General features: G+C 39.4%; 3 protein-coding genes across 8 annotated transcripts; 1 reads left to right on the top strand and 2 right to left on the bottom strand.

Moving 5' to 3' along the window:
- Window positions 1-291: 291 nt before the first annotated feature.
- Window positions 292-2,873, bottom strand: LOC111339115 (uncharacterized). Its single transcript, XM_022945701.2, has 3 exons — window positions 2,666-2,873; window positions 1,398-1,451; window positions 292-984 (listed from the first exon to the last, which is right to left on the bottom strand). Exons 1-3 carry the CDS (start codon window positions 2,831-2,833, stop codon window positions 736-738), a joined length of 471 nt encoding a protein of 156 aa, XP_022801436.1. The 5' UTR covers window positions 2,834-2,873; the 3' UTR covers window positions 292-735.
- A 27-nt stretch (window positions 2,874-2,900) lies between these two features.
- On the top strand, window positions 2,901-6,439 carry LOC111339109 (uncharacterized). Its single transcript, XM_022945694.2, has 3 exons — window positions 2,901-3,176; window positions 4,848-5,060; window positions 5,841-6,439. Exons 1-3 carry the CDS (start codon window positions 2,937-2,939, stop codon window positions 6,156-6,158), a joined length of 771 nt encoding a protein of 256 aa, XP_022801429.2. The 5' UTR covers window positions 2,901-2,936; the 3' UTR covers window positions 6,159-6,439.
- Window positions 6,440-7,056: 617 nt separating this feature from the next.
- On the bottom strand, window positions 7,057-20,152 carry LOC111339108 (metabotropic glutamate receptor 3-like). Of its 6 annotated transcripts, none has more exons than XM_088727466.1 (6): window positions 19,835-20,152; window positions 18,101-18,385; window positions 17,914-18,026; window positions 12,867-14,685; window positions 10,307-11,227; window positions 7,057-8,523 (listed from the first exon to the last, which is right to left on the bottom strand). In XM_088727466.1, exons 4-6 carry the CDS (start codon window positions 14,575-14,577, stop codon window positions 8,405-8,407), a joined length of 2,751 nt encoding a protein of 916 aa, XP_088583592.1. In that variant the 5' UTR covers window positions 14,578-14,685; window positions 17,914-18,026; window positions 18,101-18,385; window positions 19,835-20,152; the 3' UTR covers window positions 7,057-8,404. The 6 variants fall into 6 exon arrangements, with proteins under 6 accessions (XP_088583592.1, XP_088583591.1, XP_088583594.1 ...); XM_088727465.1 differs by having other exon boundaries at window positions 18,287-18,385; XM_088727468.1 differs by lacking the exon at window positions 19,835-20,152 and having other exon boundaries at window positions 18,101-18,789.
- Between the last annotated feature and the right edge of the window lie 190 nt (window positions 20,153-20,342).

The following is a 20,342-nucleotide window of genomic DNA, read 5'->3' as shown; positions in this document are numbered from 1 at the left end:
TGACCACGAGAATTTGCTTAAGAATCAAGAGTTTCTCCAGTTGGTGATCATTTCCTTCAACCTCGTTCCCAGGGTCTCTCTTTTTCCCACCCCCTGGTTTAGGCTGGTCTCTTTTCTCTCGCTCCAGGAGGGGGGAGGGGGTGGGAAGATAAGAGACCCTGGGCACGAGGTTGCATTTTCTTTATTCTCATGATCTTTAAGTGTAATTCAGGGGTGATGTTTCAAAGAGAAATTAGCTGCTACACACTCTAAGGGGTGGAATGGTCAAGATACATCATTTGTCCAAAACAATAGGTTTTTTTTTTTTTTAATCTGTAACAAAATGAAATTTTTGAATAAAATGAATGAAAGGAAAAACAAGCAGTCTAGAAGAAAGTCAATCAAGACAACCCTCAGGGGATGTTGTTCATTTGCAGGATAAAAGAGACTAGTATTTGAAAGGCTTTGTCTGAGTCTTTTTCTTAAATATTTCAGCCTTTTAAAACAAAAACATGAAAGTACATACCATGCACAGAATTCATTAAATAAAACTGGTTGACTGTAAAAAAAGTAAAGACTCCCATCAAGAAGCTCTCTCCTCTGCAATTTATTTTACCCACCCTCCCCTCCACTGAGAACATTACAAATTGATACCTCGTTGAGACCCCTCCCTACTCCCCTTAAGGTATTGCTTATCATAGCATTTACAGTAGAACCATACAATTTAATCAAAATCAACAGGTTCCTGTTATTAATTTACACAGGAGTCCCTTCAGAGGGGATCCCCTTGGGGGTCAACTCTGTCAGTTTTTGCAGTTGTAACTTTCTCAGTTCTTCCTCAGATGGTAACAAGGGAGGCAGATCATTTCCAACAAATTCCACAATGCCCATCTTGGCCATATCCCTCTTTCGTGGCGGTATTTTGTAAACTCTTGTGTAACCATTTACTTGGTTTTCGTATCGTGGTAAGAGATGCCCAAACACCTTAGGTATCAAATTTTTTTTCTGTTGAAAAAAAATAGGAATACCAATTTAAATAAAGGTTATCAACAAATTTCAAGGACTTTTCCAGCACTCAGATTGATTTTTCCAGAGCTCTAAATTTCACCTTTATATCCATTTATTCCCAAGACTTCAAAATCAAGTCTTATGGTGTACATACATTTCTTATAAAATTTTTCTGAAAACTTTGTTTCTTGAGTTATGCAGATTTCCAGAACTTTCCAGGACCTGTAGTCTCTTTCCAGGACTTTCCAGTCCTGGAAAAAGTTGAAATATTATTCCAGAACTTTCCAGCTTTTCCTCGACCCATATGAACACTGTGGCATATCTGGACCATTTCCATTTTTTTTTCGGTAACACTGTGACCTGCTAAAGGTCTTCCAGCCCAACATTAAGTGTAAATTAGAGAGACTTACTGTAATCCAGCTGTTAATAGTTTCTTCATCTCCCACTTTGGCAAGATCAATCATCTGAAATTGAAACAAAATATAAGGCTCCTTGGGTAAAGAGATACGTTTGGCTCCATTCATCATAGACCACCAGCAGTTCCTCCTTTTTGCTAAAGTCCATCGCACGAGTCAAATCAATCAGCCAAAAAATTGAAACAGAGAATTCCACATGTGGTACTAGAGTGAATTCTAGGGGGGGTGATTCTTTGTGACTTGTGTGACAGACTTTTGAAAAACATGGATTGCTAATAGTCTAGATCTTCGGAACTCATGCCTGCATATATAGTCACAGTTTTTCCTCTTGGATTTCTTGCTGTTCTTCACAAAACAACGACCTTGACTTGTTAAATGAACCCTTTTGATAATCCTTTTACACACAAGATCTCATGAATAATTCCCCTTACTGTCTGCCATGCAATTCTTATTATAGTTATTCAGAAAATTTGGTATTGGACTAACTAACAATCCCCTAATTGATATTTTTCTTAATTCTCATCACTTGTTTGCTTAATATTATATTGATATTGTAAGGAGAAATTCGTTTTTGATCACTTGTAGGAGTCAAGGAGTTCAAAGACCTCTGCATGCCCTGCCATATTCGACATACTGTAAAATACATCAGTGTTTGCAAAAACTAAGATATCCATGCTGAGGAATACTTAGTTTAAATGGCAACATATAGAAGCATCTGCAGAATAAGCAAGCTCTCACAGACCCATGCAGGAAAACCAAAGAAAGATCACAGTAAAATGGGAGAATTTTGGACGAGGAATGACAAGGTTAGCTCAATTAGTTGGAGCGAAGGATTGTGTTGTGTGGGAGGTCAAGGGTTCAAGCCCCGGCCAGACCAATACTCGTGGATTTAAAATAATTGAGGAGAATTTGCTACCTTTCTATAATATCAAGAAATGGATAGACATTCTAGTCTTCTCGGATAAAGACGAATAAACCGTAGGTCCCGTCTCCTGCAGGGTTAGGGGTAGGAGACGTTAATTACCCAAGCACGAGATTACTGTGTGGTGGATGTCCTCCCCTGGGGTGGGATGGGTGGGGAAGATAGCAGGTCCACATCGGCAAAATAGCTGGTATAAAACTCAACCTGCTCAAACAAATAAAGATGATGATGATGATGATGTTTCGCTGGTCTTCACAAATTTAATTAATTAATTTAATTTAATTAGTTGTATAGCCCTATTTACATGTACATATGATTCGTGTTGCGCATGGATACTCACTCTTTCAGCAACTCTTGATAGATCGTGGCATTTGTTGAGTGTTGTCTCTATCCTCTCATATTGTACAAGTGCAGTGATGAGTTTTTTATACATATATTTCCTCTTTTCCTTATTTTTCGGTTTAAATTTCAGCAGATTTTCCAAAGGCCGTGTCCTGATGGCCGCCATCTTGCAAACTCTCCACGCTCATTCAGTTTTGAATAAATCCGCTGAGCATACAAAACGTGGTCGTGACATTGCTAAGTGGCCAGGCGATTACCACAGGATAAAGATGGCTTCAACTTTGCTGAGAGTAGCTGGAGAAGGAACGTTGCTTAGATCTCTTGTCCCTTGTGTGAATGTAATCCCGGTGCGTTTTAGGGTGCGAAGAAAAATGCCAAAGAAAAGGAACAACCCTTTTGTTCAAAGACGCACGGATTTCATCAAAAAACTTGTGTTAGCTTTGGTCCAGCACGAACGGCTACAAACTACAGATTGGAAGGCTCAGCAGTTGAAGAAATACGCAGAACTGGTGAGAATGAAAGTATTGCGATTGATCAGGCGTAATTTTAGCCAGTCTTTTTGGATTGGTTAAGAAGACTGACTTTTCAGGGCTACCACCTTACATTCCTTCTTCTCCCCACCTGCATTGAAAAATCCGAACCCAGGTTCAATATTTCCCAGGTCCTCCAGGGGTCAATGAACCAACCAATTCGATCATTATATCTCCCCGGGTGGCATATTGGCCCAAATATTTATTGATAACCCTTTAATCCTAAGATTGAACAAGATCTAATCTACCCTTACAGCAATATTGCTGAATCACTCATTAAGATCATGAAAATAAAGGAAATGATTGCCAAGCTGAGAAGCTTTGATTGTCAAACAAATTCTGTTTATCAGCAGCAGTGGAAATATAGAGAACAGTATTGAGAATACAGATACTGATATTAGGATGTGAAGCGTTTAAGACTTGTGGAAAAGCTGATAAATCCATTATGTCTCTATAGGACTTAACTGTGGTTCCACCTTATGTAAAATACTATTTTTTTTTACAGTCTTTTTTAAAGATCTTTTTAATATGATAAAATGCACTTGAATATCAGGATACTGGCATCAAATATACATCTTTATCATTATCTTTATCATTATATGTTTATTATAGTTAGTTTATACCATACAAGTGAATAGTGCTTTTGATGCGCACTGATTGGCTGGTGCACAGGAACTGATGAAACAAAATCACCTGTCATAAGTTTAATTTCCACCCATTTTTCAGTATATTGAAAGAAATAAAGTAATTTTTTCAGTATATATGTGGTATAGACTCAAACAATTATTCACCCTGGTTTGAGAAAAAGTGGTGGCTATGTTGTAGTTCAATTTTATCCTTGGTTCCAATTTTATTTTCCTTTGTTTCAAACTCATTATCATACATTAACATGACCAAGAACAAAGGAAAATAAAATTTGAATCAAGTATAAAATTGAACCACAACAGATCTATTATTTACCTTGCTACCTCATGGCTTGGTAAATATCCACTGCTACAGTGAATAATTGTTAATTAACCTATTGACGTCTAGTGCGCCCATGTGGACCCATACCCTATCTACGCCTTGTGACATCATCACTTTTAACCCTGGAGCACGACTTTGAGCACGTACTTGAACAGGTTGAAAATATCTTACAAACGATACCAGAATGAGTGCAATTGAGTGAAGGAGATTGGAGAAATAGCCAAAAACCAATGTAACGTTGACCTGAAAATCTGCCTAAAAATCTTGTTCCATTACCCACCTACCTTACTGAGCATGTGGTTTGAAAAGAATGAGTAGTTTCCTAAAAAATCTCTACACCAAAATGAAGCCTACTAAATTTCCAGCAAGTGAGGAGAAAATTCAGGCAAGGAGAGGGGAAAAAAAGGGCAGGAGAAAGAGAGAAAAGTAAAAGTCGTAAGTGGGGCATTTCTTTTCAACCCAAAATCTCAAAATTTTGCTTTCTGCGTGTGCCTGAGATTTTCAGGCTGCCATTTTACATTTGGATTGAAAGGCTGTCGAGTGTATGAGCTGTTGATGGGTTTTTGGTAAGTTTGAGCTTTTAAAACCACAACAGTGACCCGAAAGCTGCTCGACTAGCTTCAAAACACAGTTTTTCACAAAAGCTGCAGCCATTAAGGTGTTAATGAATTGTTTTGTTTTTAGCTTGTCATGTTGTCGCTGAGGCGCCGTCCACCACCAGATTTGGACTTGATTGAGGATGGGTTTGTGCTCACTGAGGAAGAATCTGAGCAAAGGAGACTTACAAGACGCATTATAAATAGAAGAAGCAAAAAAGTGATTTTACCTGTACCAGAACTAAGTGAAGAAGAGTATGTTCAAAGATGTAAAGAAGAGGCTTCAAATATGTTGCTTGGGGTGAGAAAGAAAAAAACCAATTTTTTGGTTTTTTTTTTATTTTTTTTGTTTTTAAAGCAATAGACGTATTTCAGTCATAAAATGCTGGAGTTTTGTTTCTTCTTCCTTCTTTTGATGCCTAACTGTTTTACTCCTGGAGAGACCAACAAGAAATTTTTTTATTCTCACCCCTTGTGTGCTTGATGTTGTATTGATATAGTAAGAAAAATTCTGTCTTGGTCACTCATGGAAGTTAAAGGGTTACCAGGCTTAAGCTTCAGAGAGAGATGCTATGACCAAGCAGGTACTACATCAGACTCTGGTTCTTGAGCTCAAAATCTGATTGCTAGCTGTGTTGCAGTGTTGTGTTTGCAGAAAAGACAATGATTTCACTCAAAGGTGGTTCATGGCTATTTCTCCACCAGTGTGGAGCTGTGCATTCTTCATCCCTTTTACTGCCAAGACCTCTTTAGTAATTCTCCTTATTGGTGGCTACTTCACAATTCTTATGATGCTAGTTTTGAGAATTTGGTATTGGATCCTGTAATAATCCCCTAATTGACATTTTTCTTTATTCTCAACACTTGTCTGCTTAATAGGACCCATGTTGGACCCATGTTGGACCCATGCAGGACCTATGTTGATGGCAGTTTTTTATAACTGAATTGGTCATCCTGCATAAATTTGTTATTATTATATTATATTGCAATGATATTGTAAAGAGAAATTCTACCTCAATCACTCATGAGAGTAATTGGTCTCTTTACTTATTCTAATTTTGATTATATTTCTTTTTAACAGAATGAAGAGGCTCTAGAAAAACTCTACACAACACTGAAGGAACGATATCAAGAAAGATATGGCAATTTTGTGACAGTTCAAACAATTCCCAACCCTCCCCACTCTCCGTACCCAAACATGGCATATGTTGAGTTAGTGGGAAACCCCCTACCTCCACTCCCCAGATTACCCGTGGTCCAGGGGGGGAACTGGGTCATTTACAACAGAGATGATTTCGAGGATGATAACAAGACTGTGGTGAAGAATTTCTTTAAGTGGATGGAACGAAGGAAAGAGATAAAAGTGCAAAAGCAAGGAAAAGAGCATAAGCAGGTGTAAATATCATAAAATAAATATTTTGATGTATCGTGGCATGTGAAGGGCTTGAAAGCATCTTGAATGAAAAACATCTGCTGAATGGAAATCAATTGTGCCCCCAGGAGGTGATGTTGGAACATCAGCCTTGGTTTTGGTAACATGGTACCATGATATGATAATCAGTCAACACTTCTGTAATTTTCTTTGAGTCACACTTTCATGTAGTTCTGTTCAAGTTAGCCAGCTCTAAAAAGCAGGAATATGTTTTAGTATTGGTTGATAATAAACAGATGTCAAAAACATTTCTGCTGTAGGTTTGATTTATTTCCTAGTTATCACAGATTAAGGGGATGAAGTGCCCATGTTTGGACTTGCTGCGTGCATTGCAGGGAAATATCAGGTGTGAAGGCAATTTTTACTTTCACTTCACACTCCCTTTGCACCTATCATTGTGAAGACAACCATGCAGGTCCCCTAATACAACTTTGGAGCTGACACCTTCCCCCCTTGAACAATTATGTGTTGAGGTCATTGCAACTGCAGCACAAGTTTGAATTGCTAAATATTTAGCTGGGTAATATTTTCACAAATCATTTCATTTGGCTCTCACTTGGCAAATTAATTTTTGGAGAAGGGAGGTACTTGTGGTGCTGCACTGGTGGGGGGTATGACAAGATAATTTGGTTTTATCAACTGAGTTCATAATTTGAATTGGCCACTGTAACAAGGTTCTAAAACTAGCATTCTACCATAAGCTCTTTGTCAGAAAAAAAATGGCCAATTCATATTATCAACTCAGTTGTTGCAACGAAATTATCTTGTAATTTGTGTGGAAGTCAGATGTAATGTTGGCCGTACATGACGACCTGCTTACTTGGCTCGGGGTGTAAAAAGACCCGTTATAAGACACCACAAATCATTGATCATAAATAGCTTCAATTTATTTTATTTCAAATGACCTTAGAATGAAGATCAGATTCCCTAACTTTGAATACAACTGTGCATGTGTATCAGTGTATACCGATACTTGAAAGACTAGCGTTGAAATCAAGAATTCTGAGATTGGAAACACGGTGAGTTCAATGTGTACAAGAATGACTCTTTCCTTGTGAAAAAGTGTTTCAGAAGTGCGACATGAAAGTAAGACAAAATTATGATATGAAGTTTTTCCCTGTGTACCAGCATAGCTAGCCTGCTTGCAGGCGATACTTTGTGTTTTCAAGCGCGAGATTCTGCGGGGCAAATATTCGGTCGTCATATTGAACGGGTGGAAGATGTGGGACGAGTGACAAAGCGAGGGGGAGGGGGAAAGTGGATTACCTCTTGCAAGCAAGCTACAGCATAGCAAATCCTCGATTTATTTTATCTGATTTGAGGATTTTTAACATCAAAGTCATCACAAAAGCCAATCAGAACATGGGAACATATCATAAGTAGTCAGTGAGAAGGCAGAATTAAAACGAGTTAACTGCGTAAAGCGCGGGAAAACGCGGTTGACCACGGTGCGATCGGGTTTAGGTTTTGAATCTGATTGTTTGAGAGAGTCGCACGTGTTTTCTGGACCAATCACAGAGCGAAGTAAAGCAAAACCAAATCGACTTGAGATTGCTTTCAGCGATTAGTTGAAAACTACTCCAATAAAACTATTTAGGACGTTTGACCGTAAGCTATTCTTTCTTATTTCAGAATATTTTTTAAAAGTACTACAACATCAAATTTCCGAAAAATAATTTTTTTCTTAATTTAAAACTTTTCTTTTTGTATTCAAAACTACATCAACTTACCTTCACGGTATAATTTTTTTTCCAAAAAGCTATTTACAACTCAATATTATATTAAGCCTAGCCTCTAAAACTTGACACGAACATAGTTGCTCAACTTGTACAACGTTTGTAATAATTTAAATTGCCCTAAAACAATTAACAACTACATATAATTGTTAATAACTTACTAAAATATTAAATTTATCTTTGAGATCTTAAAACTTCAGATAACTTAGCCGTAAGTAGGTCCTCTTTAAATTCTTGGTTGGCTTTAGAAAATTTTTAATTCTAAGATTTTTTTCCACTTCATCTATTTGGAACTATTTCCTAGCAAACACGAAAAAGAAAATTTGTCCTCTGATCCTTGAATAGGACTAGAAGAAGAAAGAAGAAGAAAATAAATTCAAGACAAATGAAAATGTTTGCAGTTTGCAGTTCGTGAAAACGTGAATTTAACTTTTTCTCAAGTGTAGCCGATGCGGAGGCGGAGCCCGCGGCGTTTCTTCACAGCGCGGCCTCGCCTTGTGCATGCTCATTTTGTACAGCAAGATTATCAGTTCCTAACTCAGAAACAGAACTCTTGATGCTTTGTTCTGTGACTTGGCTGTCGGACTGTACACGACCTGATGTAGAGAAAACAAAGTAGTAGGTTAAATTATTCCTTATTAAAGGTGGTTCGTTTTGCAACACTGTCTTTGAATAAAGCGGGATGTAGTTCCATTAGACCATGCGATTTCACAGATGCCCTGCAACTGTGGCGTGCAGAACTCTTTGGGGAGATTTTCGTTGTGGAACGCTTTTCCATTAAGGGTCGTACAACCAAAGTAGCCAAAACAGCCAATCAGGTGATAGGAAAGATCACGATCAGCCAATGAGAACTCGCAGTAAAAAATTGAACCGCCTAAAGCGCGGGAAATAGTCCTTTTTACAGTTGTGGGCTTGGTGGCCAAGCCTTTGAACAGGAGTGAGGCTTAGGGTGACCTTGTTATGATAGAGATGTTGCTGCTTTGTAAATGCAAATTATTTTGTTATCATGCTAGATACAGGTCTTTATCACAACAGGGTCACCCTTAGCCTCACTCCTGTTCAAAGGCTTGGCCACCAAGCCCACAACTGTAAAAGGGACTATTGCGCGTGACCAAGCGGCGGTGGGACATAGTTTTAAATCTGATTGGTTGACAGAACGGCGAGAGATTTCTCGACCAATCACATAGCAAATCGCATAGCTGTTAATCGGCAGTACCACATGAACCTCGAATTCAAGAACAAGAAACAGTGCGAGAAGGTTAACGGTTAAAGCCGCAAGACAAAAGCAGCAACAACAAAGAGCAAAGAAAAACATGTAATCACGTTTATTTCACTTAAGCGTTAACTACAGATAGTTTTGTTAATAAGGTTAGTCTTACAGAAAATGGTTTAAAACCGAGGTAACAATGATGTGATGGTGTGGTCTGATCGTCAAGAAGGGTGTAGTCACGAGATGAACTGTTGTCAGTAGTAGTGACTGACGTTTTGACAACCTGGGCGGAAGTCATCATCAGGGTCAAGATGATGGTGATGATGATAGTGACTTCCGCTCTGGTCGTCGAAACGTCAATCACCGCCACCGACAACAATCCCTCTAGGGACCACATTCAGCCAGGCGATCAGACTTCAGGATTACAAGATTATTCTTTTGCGTTAGTGGTCGAGAGAAGTCGCATCGTCGCAAAACTATTAAACTTTACAAGCAGTGGGTTGGTACAACCCACCGCTTGTAAAGTTATAAGCCAAAATTTGTTGCTATAACAGTTTCAGTCAATAGACCGAGCGTTAGTCTCAACGAATATCGGACGAGCAAGGTAACTAGAGCGCGAAGGAGAAGTCGCGCGCGATAGTCACGCGCTTCATTTTCCCACGCTATTCCTTGGCCCTTCGCGCTCGTCTCGCGAATACCTCCAGTTCCCTGAAAAAAGTTCTAAAATCCAAACAAAAAACAACAACAAAAATAAAAACTAGCGTGTTCTGGGCATTTAGTTTATAAAACGCTTGATGGTAAACAGAGCAATCGCAGTGGAGGAGTGAAAACGCGAGGGAGGTTTTTTTATTTCGCGACTCAACCCAAACCTCTCTCATTTTTTCCTTCCGACGCTACTATCGCTGCTACTAACGGAACGCCTGGGATAGACAAGATAAAAACGGAAAATAGCAACAACGAAAGACGCTTGTTCCGCAGGCTACCGCAGTTTTAGTAAGCTGGTGAAAAGTGCCAAAATTTTCAGCGATATGCGATATCACATGTTATGCGATATCACATGTTATGCATAGATTGAAATGACGCAGTCAGAAACTCGAATTATACCTCATGGAAATAAATTGACCCAGAGGCCCATCGAGGGTCATTAAACGACTCACTTTCAAGCCTACCTTGTGAATTCGGGGGATTGTCAGCTTCGTGTGAGCGCCAACTGTTTAAGGACCTACTTCGGAGGTTCCTCGTGGGCCTAAATACCATGATGTAGACCTTAGGTCCAAAAATGCACAGTAACAGAGTTGTGGCGTTCAAAGTCGTATTAATTGCGAGTGTTACGGTAGCGTAGTCTTTATTTACGCCTATTTGCACGGGAAGAAACGCCACCCAAATAATACAAGTTGTGTACATAGCAAATCCTATGTACCTGGCTTCGTTGAAGTTCGCAGGCGTTTTACGCGTTCTGAAGGCGTAAAATGTACACAGAATGATAATTAAGACGTTGTACGTCAATGCGAAAACCAAATCGTAATCGTGAAAGTTGCATGTCAGTAAAACGTCTTTGTTTGTTGGGTAGGCAAGGACTGTTTTTGGAGGCCACTTTGCCAGGCCAATACCTGCGAACACAATGTCAATGCTGACAAAAACTGCCAATATTGCAATCTGCGACGCTGGATTGATGAAGAGAGGAGGTTTCGTAGATCGATTGCTCTTCTCGAAAATTCTCGCAATCCGATTGGTTCGGATGAGAATGGAAGCATAACATACGCAGAACGAGAATCCCAGACCAAACCGCTGGATGGCGCAAATGCAGGTCGAAGGCTCGGCAAGCATGAAAAACGAAAATATATAACAGGACAACAAGCCGAATAGCAGTGCGCATGACAGTTCCCTCCCGGAGGCCTTCACCAGAGGGGTGTCGTTGTTGATGAGGAATAAGGTCCCAACAAATATTGTGCACATGATGCCGAGACCAGAGAATATCATAACCATGACTATCCAACTCTTGGCGATGTTGCGTCGAGGCAGTGGTTCGCAGCCGTTCCTTTCGGCATTAGGGCGTTGTCCTTGTTGGCAGGGTTTACAACTTGTCTCATCTGCGAAATGAGAGCACACTTGATCGTGAGTAATATAACCATGATGAACAGGACCAGGTCAGTTTCCAATATCTCACCTCGCCTCACTCTATCTTCGTCGTAAAAATATCGATTTTTTTAATATGAGAATATGGACTAAGCGGGCGACTGAGATCTCAGGCAGGCGCGTAGCTCCCTTTAAGCCAATAAGCCCGGGCTTACAAACTTTTCTCAAAATTTTCATTTTTTTCTGGGAATAAATATACCTTCCCGGCCGCACTATACGTATGAGGTATGGAGCAGGCTTACAAGCCAAAAATTACTTGCTACGCCCCTGTCAGGTTTGTCGGTCAAGATCTCAGTAACCGGGCCAAAATTTTTTCCTTTTTGAATGTTTAACCCGATTACTCGGATGAAACTTAAATAAAGAGTTGGCGTTTCCTACTTCGGTCACCGATCTGAAATAAACCATTAGAGTATGGGACAAAACTCGCCCTGTCAACCAGGCAAGACCAGTCCCTGGGTCATTTTAGCGAGGATCTTACATCGGGGTTAGGAAAAATGAAACGATAACTACAAAAAAAAAGTTCATCAGGAAACAGGAAAAAAAGTATAAAATAAAATTAACCACGGTTTTCTGCAACATTTGGTTCACCAAAACTTGGGCCTAATTCTAGTATCCGGGGGCTATTTAGCGATGCGACCCTCATTCCCCAGAGCCTTGTTTTCACAACGTTTGGATAGATCACCAACAAGTAAAGCTTACTTGTTTTTTTTATGCTGATAGATATTTCTTATGCACTACAACTACAATCACATTCGTAAATGTAATTTAAGCACAAACGATAAAATTAACTTAGAAAATAAAGAAACACCAAAGAAACGCTTAAAGCTGACGGAAAGACATAGAGATAGAGACAAACAGACGTTTGAAAGCCAGGCTGTCAGACAAATGACAAACAAACAAACAAACATGTATGCAAACAGACAGTCAGACAGACAGTCAGGCAGACAGTCCATCCGGAGACAGACAGACAAACAGTCCATCCGGAGACAGACAGACAGACAGTCCATCTGGAGACAGACAGACAAACAGTCCATCCGGAGACAGACAGACAGACAGTCCATCCGGAGACAGACAGACAAACAGTCCATCCGGAGACAGTCAGACAGACAGTCCATCCGGAGACAGACAGACAAACAGTCCATCCGGAGACAGACAGACAAACAGTCCATCCGGAGACAGACAGACAAACAGTCCATCCGGAGACAGACAGACAAACAGTCCATCCGGAGACAGACAGACAAACAGTCCATCCGGAGACAGACAGACAAACAGTCCATCCGGAGACAGACAGACAAACAGTCAAAAAGACAGACAAATAGTCAGACAGACCATTAGACAGACAGTGAGACCATCCTTCGCTCCGACGAAGGGCTAACTCTCGAAACGTCAGCTTTTGTAATCGTTACGGTGGCCAATTTACCATTTCAACTTTGTTGATATATCCAAATTATATAGTGAGACCATCAGACAGATAGCAAGTAAAACCATCACACAGGCAGATAGTCGGACAGACCATTAGACAGACAGACAGACAGACAGATACACAAATAAACAAACATGTAGACAAACACAGACCAGTCACATGGCGATTACCTTCTACGTAATAATCATTCGCACAGCGTTCACAGTTCCAGCAACAAGATCCCTCTGTGTCAAACTTTTTCCGATACCCAGCCTCGCACGGTGAACTGCAATGTGATAAAGGAGTCGTACCATTTTTGCCTCCTTGGAAAAGCTTCGTTGCGTTGTACAGTTTCCCGTTCCAGGACGCAACTTTTCTGTATCGACCGTACTCCAAGCGATAAACGTCGTATTGCCCAGGTCCATTACCGTTCTTATCAAAACTCACTGTGCCTGTTACTCCAGTAAAAGTCAGGTTGAAAAGCTCATCGCGCAAGTTTTTTCCTTTAAACCCATGGATCAAATTTTGGCAAAGACCACTCTGTGCTTGACACATGCGTTTGTAAATCTTGTTCAAACCATACGCAAATGCGTACACGGCGTCAATGAGAAAAGGCACTTTATCATCGATACGCACATCGCTTGCTGCAAGGGAATAGTTCTTAGAACACGAACTTTGGTTGTTTTGTAGTCTGCAGCCAAACTTCATCTCCCAAAACTCATCAAACCAAGGATTTACCTTGGTCCTGTTTATGCCTGGTTTAAGAGAAATGAAGTAGTCTTTGAACTTCGGATAAGGGGCCTCCGTCAGGCTTATAGTTATGGCGCCTTCTGCGTATTTCTCCAGGCCCTCGATGGTCTTTGTTCTTGTTCCCCAGTAGTCGCTGGCTACCCAAATGAAGTGCCGGTCCCTTTTCTGCTTCTGTACACCTTTGAGAAGCCTTCTTGCGTCTGTATCTGTGCAAAACAAAATCACTGCACGGACTTGCTCGTGTTTTCCAAAATCTGAGATAATGTCATCTATTTGCATCTCATTGTTGGAGCCTTCGATCTTATACGAGCCCGCGATGCAAATATTCGCGGCTTTCGCTCCGTTCGAAAACTCTCTGATTCCCCGTTCTCCATAGATCCCCTCGGAGTGGACAGTGAACACGGAAGTCCACTTCAGTCCCCGCACGACGTCCACCATCGCCCGGGCTTGGTAATTATCTGGGGGAACAGTTCGCACGAAAAAGTCGTACTTTGTTTTGTCACTGAGATCAGGCGTGGTCGAGGCGTAGCTTATCTGAGGCAGATTGAAAAGCCGTAAAAGGTTCGCAACTTGAATAGAAACGGAGCTAGAAGCCGCACCGACAATCCCAGCTAATATTTTGCCTTTCTTTGGTGCCGGCGTGGAAAACGTATCCCCCAATTCACATATGGTCTTAGATCGCGATTTCATGACAAACCCAAGCGATTCTTCCAACGCCTTTGTGTACAAATCGCAAGTGTCGTAGGCAGACATACCAAGAGTTATGTTCGGAAGAAGATTGGGATTTCGATTGATTTGATCTACAGCGAAGATCATAGCTTCCAATCGGTGAATTCCCCGTTCTACGTTAAGACTGCCACATTTAGGAGGACCATTTTTGGTGACATTTCTTGCATGAATTGGAAGAAGACCACCAAGAACGATATCTGGCTCGACTTCTGGCGGTGGAAACGTGGCACTCACACCATGCATCACCTCGCTTGATCCCCCGTGATGTATCGGGTAGCTATGGTTAGGAGGAGAGGCAGCCATGCTTTGACCAAAACACAAGCTTGATAAGGACGGAAGAAACAAAGTAATGTTGACAAACGATGTAAAGATGTTTTTGTAAACATATCGACGCGAAGGAAACTCTTTAACGTTTGGATGCATAGCAGAAATGTTTCACGATTTAATTCGAAGAAAGAGGCCTTGTTTCTGTGTATTTCATTTGAAACGCACATCAACTCTGTTTTATTTGGACGCCGAAGACAAAATCACCTAAAGAGAGAAGGAAACAAACAACATTATACAGCTAGTTGGCCATCATTAAACCGTTTCTGTAAGGTGTCGAAAAGTATGTGAGTAATAAAAATAACAAAAAAATTGCCAAAGTTAATGAAGGTCGAAGTTGTTTTTCTAATCAAAGAACGAGGAAAGGTTTAACTTTGAAGAATCCGAAATCTGGTTGAAATTGAAGTGCTTGGTTTAGGCGACTATATGATGTTAAGTAATGGCACACCAAAACAAACTTTACGAGACCCCAGATTCCGGCCGGAAACTTGGGCATGAAAATATAGGGCTTAAAATCGACTTGAATTCTTTGATTCAAAATATTCCAGTTACTGACCTTTTTGCCACCAGTAGATCTATTTAAGCTATCACTGGCCTTAAGTGAATAAAGAGGGTTAACTCTTGACGATCAGCAGAAAGTTAAAGAGCTCTAAAAGCTGATTGCTATTCAGTTAAAAACTTCAGCCTGTGGAAACCGCTCTGCATAAATCCAAAACACGCGAAATAATCGAAGCAGGGATACCTTTCGAAAGCGCTAAATTATACCATCGTCGACTGGGATGTTATTGCTAAACAATCGTCTGTATTCGGGATTGTTCCATCTTGACCTAATTTCGGACGCTGCAAATTTAAAAGCTTATCCGGCTCTTTGAAGTTTGAGGTCACGGAGATTTAGTTTTAGTCTACCAAATGTAATACCCGAATCAAACTTGAGGTCGATGGATTCTCTTTTCGAGCGTGTGGTTTCAGCGTGCTCAGACGAAAACTGCGCACAAGAAAACTCTTGTACTTACCAACTGAAATCTTTACTGGGGGGTTTTAACTGGAGTACACATCATGAATTGCATATGAGATGTTTGCGAACAGTGCTTGTTTTGTCTTATGTAACCTTAAGTTAAATTCTGTCAACATAGCATCATCTGTGACGCTTTCATTTGCTAATATTATTCAAGATTGCAGTATCCAGGAAACAAGAGAAAGTTGCCGGTCTAGATTGTTTTTGGAGAGAAGTCCGTGATTTGCAGTGAAATCAGCGCATTCCTTGCCTTCTGCATGGAAGCAAAGAAAACTTGTTTACGACAAATGGAAATTTAGGGTTAGATCTGATTGCGACCAAAGTTCAGAATAAAGGATTTTAAAACAAAAAGATCAGTGACACAGAGAGAAAACACTAACCCCGCTAACTTCCGCCAAGATTGTACGGAATTTTAATGAATAACTAACTTGTTTACCAAGTAGATTAGTTTTGCAAGTTTAGCTGTTGTTTTAATGATTGATTGCTTCGCTACGATGTTTACTTGGCTTCCACGAGTGCAGCGAATGTAAAAATTTTCAATCAGGACAGTATAATGTAACAGCAAACAGGACGATGGGTTTCAGCGAAGACACTGAGTTTCGATAAGAACAGTTTTAACTGAACTCGCTCCGAAAGTAATTAAAAATTTAAACATCGCAGTTGAAAGATAACTCATAATTTTTTTACTGCAGTATAATTTTTTTTTTCAAATGTAAACTAGAATCATGGAGCACAGATAATAATACACGAGGTTCAGATCTTTCCGTACAAACGAGTTTGTTTGACAAGATCTATTTTTGGAATTCGGTGACGTGCGCCTTACTGAACGCAAACTCTGAGCTATATTGAGTAGGACGTTTTGAAAATTATTCGTGGGTAAAATAAATTTGTATCTGAGTGAAAATCGCTTAAGGAAATGAGGCGAGACAAAGGAATTAAATTAAGGGTTTCTGGGCAAATTTTCCATAGACAAAAAGTTTTACTTCAGGGATCTTAAAAGCGACCTCTCGAACATGTCGCCGCCAAATAGATGAATAACCATTAACATCAGCTCTGACAAAAAAGCGGAATATTTCAGTACGTTTGTTTTGCATCTAAGATTTCAGTTAATCAAGTTCCGCTTTCATCTACGACTTTACTGTAGAAATCACGACAACCGAGAATTCCACTTGAATTATTACATCGTGTGAAGTCCACACTTGACATCGAAATTTTATGACAAGTAGAAGAAAATGGAATCAATTGGGTTTCCGAGACTTCTTGTTTATCTGATTTCTTGTTGTCCCAAATCCGGTTTACAGATAAACTCAGCAGAGACATATAATAAACATTTTTGTAGGTTGTAAAAACAAACATCAATATACAGAGCATATGAAAACTCTGCCAGATTTGGAGATTAAAAAATTCATTAAGCCTCTGAAACAATTTGCATATGCCGGAAAATGGTATTTTTCCGGCCGAGAATCAGTTGAATTTCACAAGTCGACAGGAATTAGTTTGCAGAAAGGTAAGGCTGAAATTTAGCTTGTTTCTCGTAGCAACGAAATTATTTAAATGAAATAGAGCAATGAAAACAAGTGCAGCTAGTTTAAACAATTTTTCTCTCTCGTCCTAACATTAGTCGGAACCGTAACACTAAAAGATTTCAGTTGAAAGTCATCAGGAAAAAAAAAAAACACCAGACTTTCGCACATGCTAATGTTAACAACAACTCTTTCATTATTAAAATATGGTCTGAAAGAACTTACTTAGTTTCAGATCCTGAAATCCACGTGAGTTTTCCGCTGAAGAAGTTAAACTTTGGTAAACAACAAACACTTCGACGCGCTAACAAAACTTTGCGGTTCGGCGCTACACCTGCGGTCGCTGATATTGGACTTGCTGCCTGACCTGAGGGTCTCGATATCAAAACTACTGGCAACATAACTTTACAAACACATATTTTCACACGTGATTTCGAGACAAAGGCAACGTGATCTTGCTAGCTTTCAATATCCGTTTTCTTATGCCGCATGGCAAGACATTCGAGTTTAATAGAGTGGCTTTTAGTCGCTCTGCAGTTTAATCTGATCCCATCAATGTACAGAATGCGAAATCCTCAATAATGCTGATGACATAGCAAAATTGATTGCCTTTTTTGCTAGCGCACAATTTTCATACATACGAATCGGTTATTTCAATAGGTAAAGACTGGCCCTGTTTCATGTGAAATGCGGCCGATCAAATTCTCATACTTGTCTTTAACTCTAGTTGAGATGGAAAACAACTCTTGCGTGATTCTTAGAAAAAGGAAACCTTTTCTGTGTACTTACGAAGCCCACAGAAATCTAGTGGAAAACAAATTTACGAAGTCATTTCTTTTCAGACAACAAGGCAAAAGTTAAGTTGAAACTGACAAAAAAACAACAATAAAAACTTGCCTTGACAGCTAAATCCTGTTATATCAGACACTTTTTGTCACGCTTTCTCAGTCTTCACTGCAGGACGATCTCGAGCAAAATGAAATATTTCAGCGGAGCAAAGGCGCTTAAACCTGCGAAAAGGATATTTGTTTAAAACACGTGTTGTTACATTTTCGAACACGATTCAGCGTACAATTGGACTTACCCGGAAATAGAAAACTTTCGATTCTAGACTTCTGTGTACAATTACACAACAACAAACGTGGTCGAATTAAGCTCGCCGGCAGAAGTTACCTCCATTGCATTTCTCGCCGAGTATGATGGAAAATGTTACTTCATAGGCACTTGTGTGGAACTCTAAGATAAAATCAAACTCAACAGATCGGCTTACCTGCAGAAACAGCGACCACATGTAGCAACGTATTCCGCTTGAGACTGCATACAGATTTACACCACTCGTGTTACAGATTTGCCCTTTATTGACCCAGAGCTGTTGATTGATCTTTCAGTTAAAAGGAGCAAAATAGAGCTGTTTTTCTTTTCTTAACAATCAAGGTACTTGAAGGTAACAGCTAAGCATCTCCTTTTATATCAGCCTTAATAATTAAATAAAACTGCCTTCATTAATATTGCCTCGCAGGTTAGGACCGGAAAATAAGAAGATCAAGGTTCGATGCATACTTTTACCATATTTAAACAAACTTCCTCCAAATCTTACGCTATTTTGAGGAACTACGCGATGAAATTCGAATATCGAAAGCTAGCTCGAAAATGCTTAGTTTACACACACGCTTTCTCCATGCAGCACGTAGGAACTTACTAATTCCAAAACATTTCGAAATTGACAAAAGCAAACAGACAAAAGAGAAAACAAAGTAGAAATAATACATAAATAATTCATTTTGTTTCATTCCTTCCTTAGATGGAAAGACCTCAGCAATATGTTATCATTTTATAACAGTTTTACGCTTGTAAATCGCCTTGAAATTCGTGCGTTTATTTCAAACCAGTTCCAAAACTATCTAGTTGATCCCAATAACTAAGGAGATACAGTGACGTAAATTAGCCAAAAAAGAAATTATTAAGGTACAAAAAAAAGAAGCAAACCTCCAGGAATGAAGTCTATGGTGAAAACTTTTGTTAAACCAATGAAAACTACCAACATTTCCGTCACTTTGTGCAAAAGGCTGTTCAGCTAATCACACGCTGTTTTAAATATTCGAACTTCCAGAGTTCTGACTGGTTTAAAAGCGAACTCTCGGATTTTTTTTTTAAACTTAATCAACTTATAATTTATTTCAGTTCGAAACAATTTGGTAAATTAGCTATTGCCAGTTCACAATTCATTTTAGTTGGATTCAGGTCATATTTTTATGTCACACAATTATCGATGTATAATCTATGCTAAATATAGCTCAGTTCACTTTAATGCTTCCGATGAAACATGACAATTTCGCGAAAATGATCACGCAAAAGTTTACCTAATAATATTTGAGGAGATTCAAGAAATTTGGTACAGGTCCAGTATTTTTCAGAGGAAAACACTGAAATGTCCTTAAAGATCAAAAGGGCGGATTTGTTAGTCTTCTATATATATCAAACCCAGTTTTTCAAAATTTAGTCAAAATTTACAAATTTGTGTTTTGGCTAGACTGAATTGGCGTTAAGTCTTAATTTTGTTTCAGGATCTTTTTTTTCTCTTTTCATTTTCAATTTTATCATTTTGCCTCCGTCAATACGAGGCACATATAAACAAATTTTCCAAGGACAAGGTAAATAAAAAAACATTTCTCTATCCTGCTTGGGTGTGTTGCACACAGAATTCGGGATGAATTTGAATGAAGATTCGTTAATACAATTTTTTAACCACACATCAAAAAAGTATCACGGTTAATCAACTAAGTTAACCACAAAATGAACCCTACAGTTGGTAACCTACCGGAAAATAAACTGGAATTATTTCCTTCAACCTTCCCTTGCCTAGAGAGCAAACGCCATTTGCGTTTCGTGAGCGACTCTCGATCGGGCGATTCATCAAAGGCGGTAACGTTGGCTTCTCGAGCTCACTGTTTACAGATGCACTGCCCACAACTTTCATTAAAACCTCTATTTACGACGTCGCACATAAAAGGTCTGTTTTAGTTGTCAGCTTAAGGGCGCTAAAGACCGCCCTTCAAGATGAGAGGAACGAATTTTAAATTTGCGACTTACTACAACTGACGTACGTAAGATATAAACAATTTTCTGTTGAAACCGGGCGATTCACGATATGAATTTTGATGACTTTCAAAACGAAACCAAGAGAACAGCTTCTTGATTTTTTAACTGGCAATAAAATAAAAGAACTCCGCCTTAAATGGTATTTCAAAGCCCCAAAAAGAGCGATCAACTTTTTGTACTAACTTCAAAAGAGTCGTGAGGGGTTTTTCATTACTTGTGTGCTCAAA

This window comes from Stylophora pistillata, chromosome 7 (genome assembly GCF_964205215.1).
Source record: "Stylophora pistillata chromosome 7, jaStyPist1.2, whole genome shotgun sequence".
NCBI lineage: Eukaryota > Metazoa > Cnidaria > Anthozoa > Scleractinia > Pocilloporidae > Stylophora > Stylophora pistillata.
The sequence above is the reverse complement of the archived record's forward strand: the minus strand, read 5'-3'. Positions and strand labels throughout refer to the sequence as shown.

Excerpts from the sequence above, each read along its gene's own strand:
- LOC111339115 (XM_022945701.2), bottom strand. The coding sequence starts at position 2,833 with ATGGCGGCCATCAGGACACGGCCTTTGGAAAATCTGCTGAAATTTAAA. Across the intron at positions 1,452-2,665 it reads TATCAAGAGTTGCTGAAAGA|ATGATTGATCTTGCCAAAGT; the intron begins GTGAGTATCCAT and ends TTTCAATTTCAG. Across the intron at positions 985-1,397 it reads CTATTAACAGCTGGATTACA|AAAAAAAATTTGATACCTAA; the intron begins GTAAGTCTCTCT and ends TTTTTTCAACAG.
- LOC111339109 (XM_022945694.2), top strand. The coding sequence starts at position 2,937 with ATGGCTTCAACTTTGCTGAGAGTAGCTGGAGAAGGAACGTTGCTTAGA. Across the intron at positions 3,177-4,847 it reads TGAAGAAATACGCAGAACTG|CTTGTCATGTTGTCGCTGAG; the intron begins GTGAGAATGAAA and ends TTTTGTTTTTAG. Across the intron at positions 5,061-5,840 it reads CTTCAAATATGTTGCTTGGG|AATGAAGAGGCTCTAGAAAA; the intron begins GTGAGAAAGAAA and ends TCTTTTTAACAG.
- LOC111339108 (XM_088727466.1), bottom strand. The coding sequence starts at position 14,577 with ATGCATCCAAACGTTAAAGAGTTTCCTTCGCGTCGATATGTTTACAAA. Across the intron at positions 11,228-12,866 it reads GAATGATTATTACGTAGAAG|ATGAGACAAGTTGTAAACCC; the intron begins GTAATCGCCATG and ends CTCATTTCGCAG. Across the intron at positions 8,524-10,306 it reads CAATCCCCCGAATTCACAAG|GTCGTGTACAGTCCGACAGC; the intron begins GTAGGCTTGAAA and ends TCTCTACATCAG.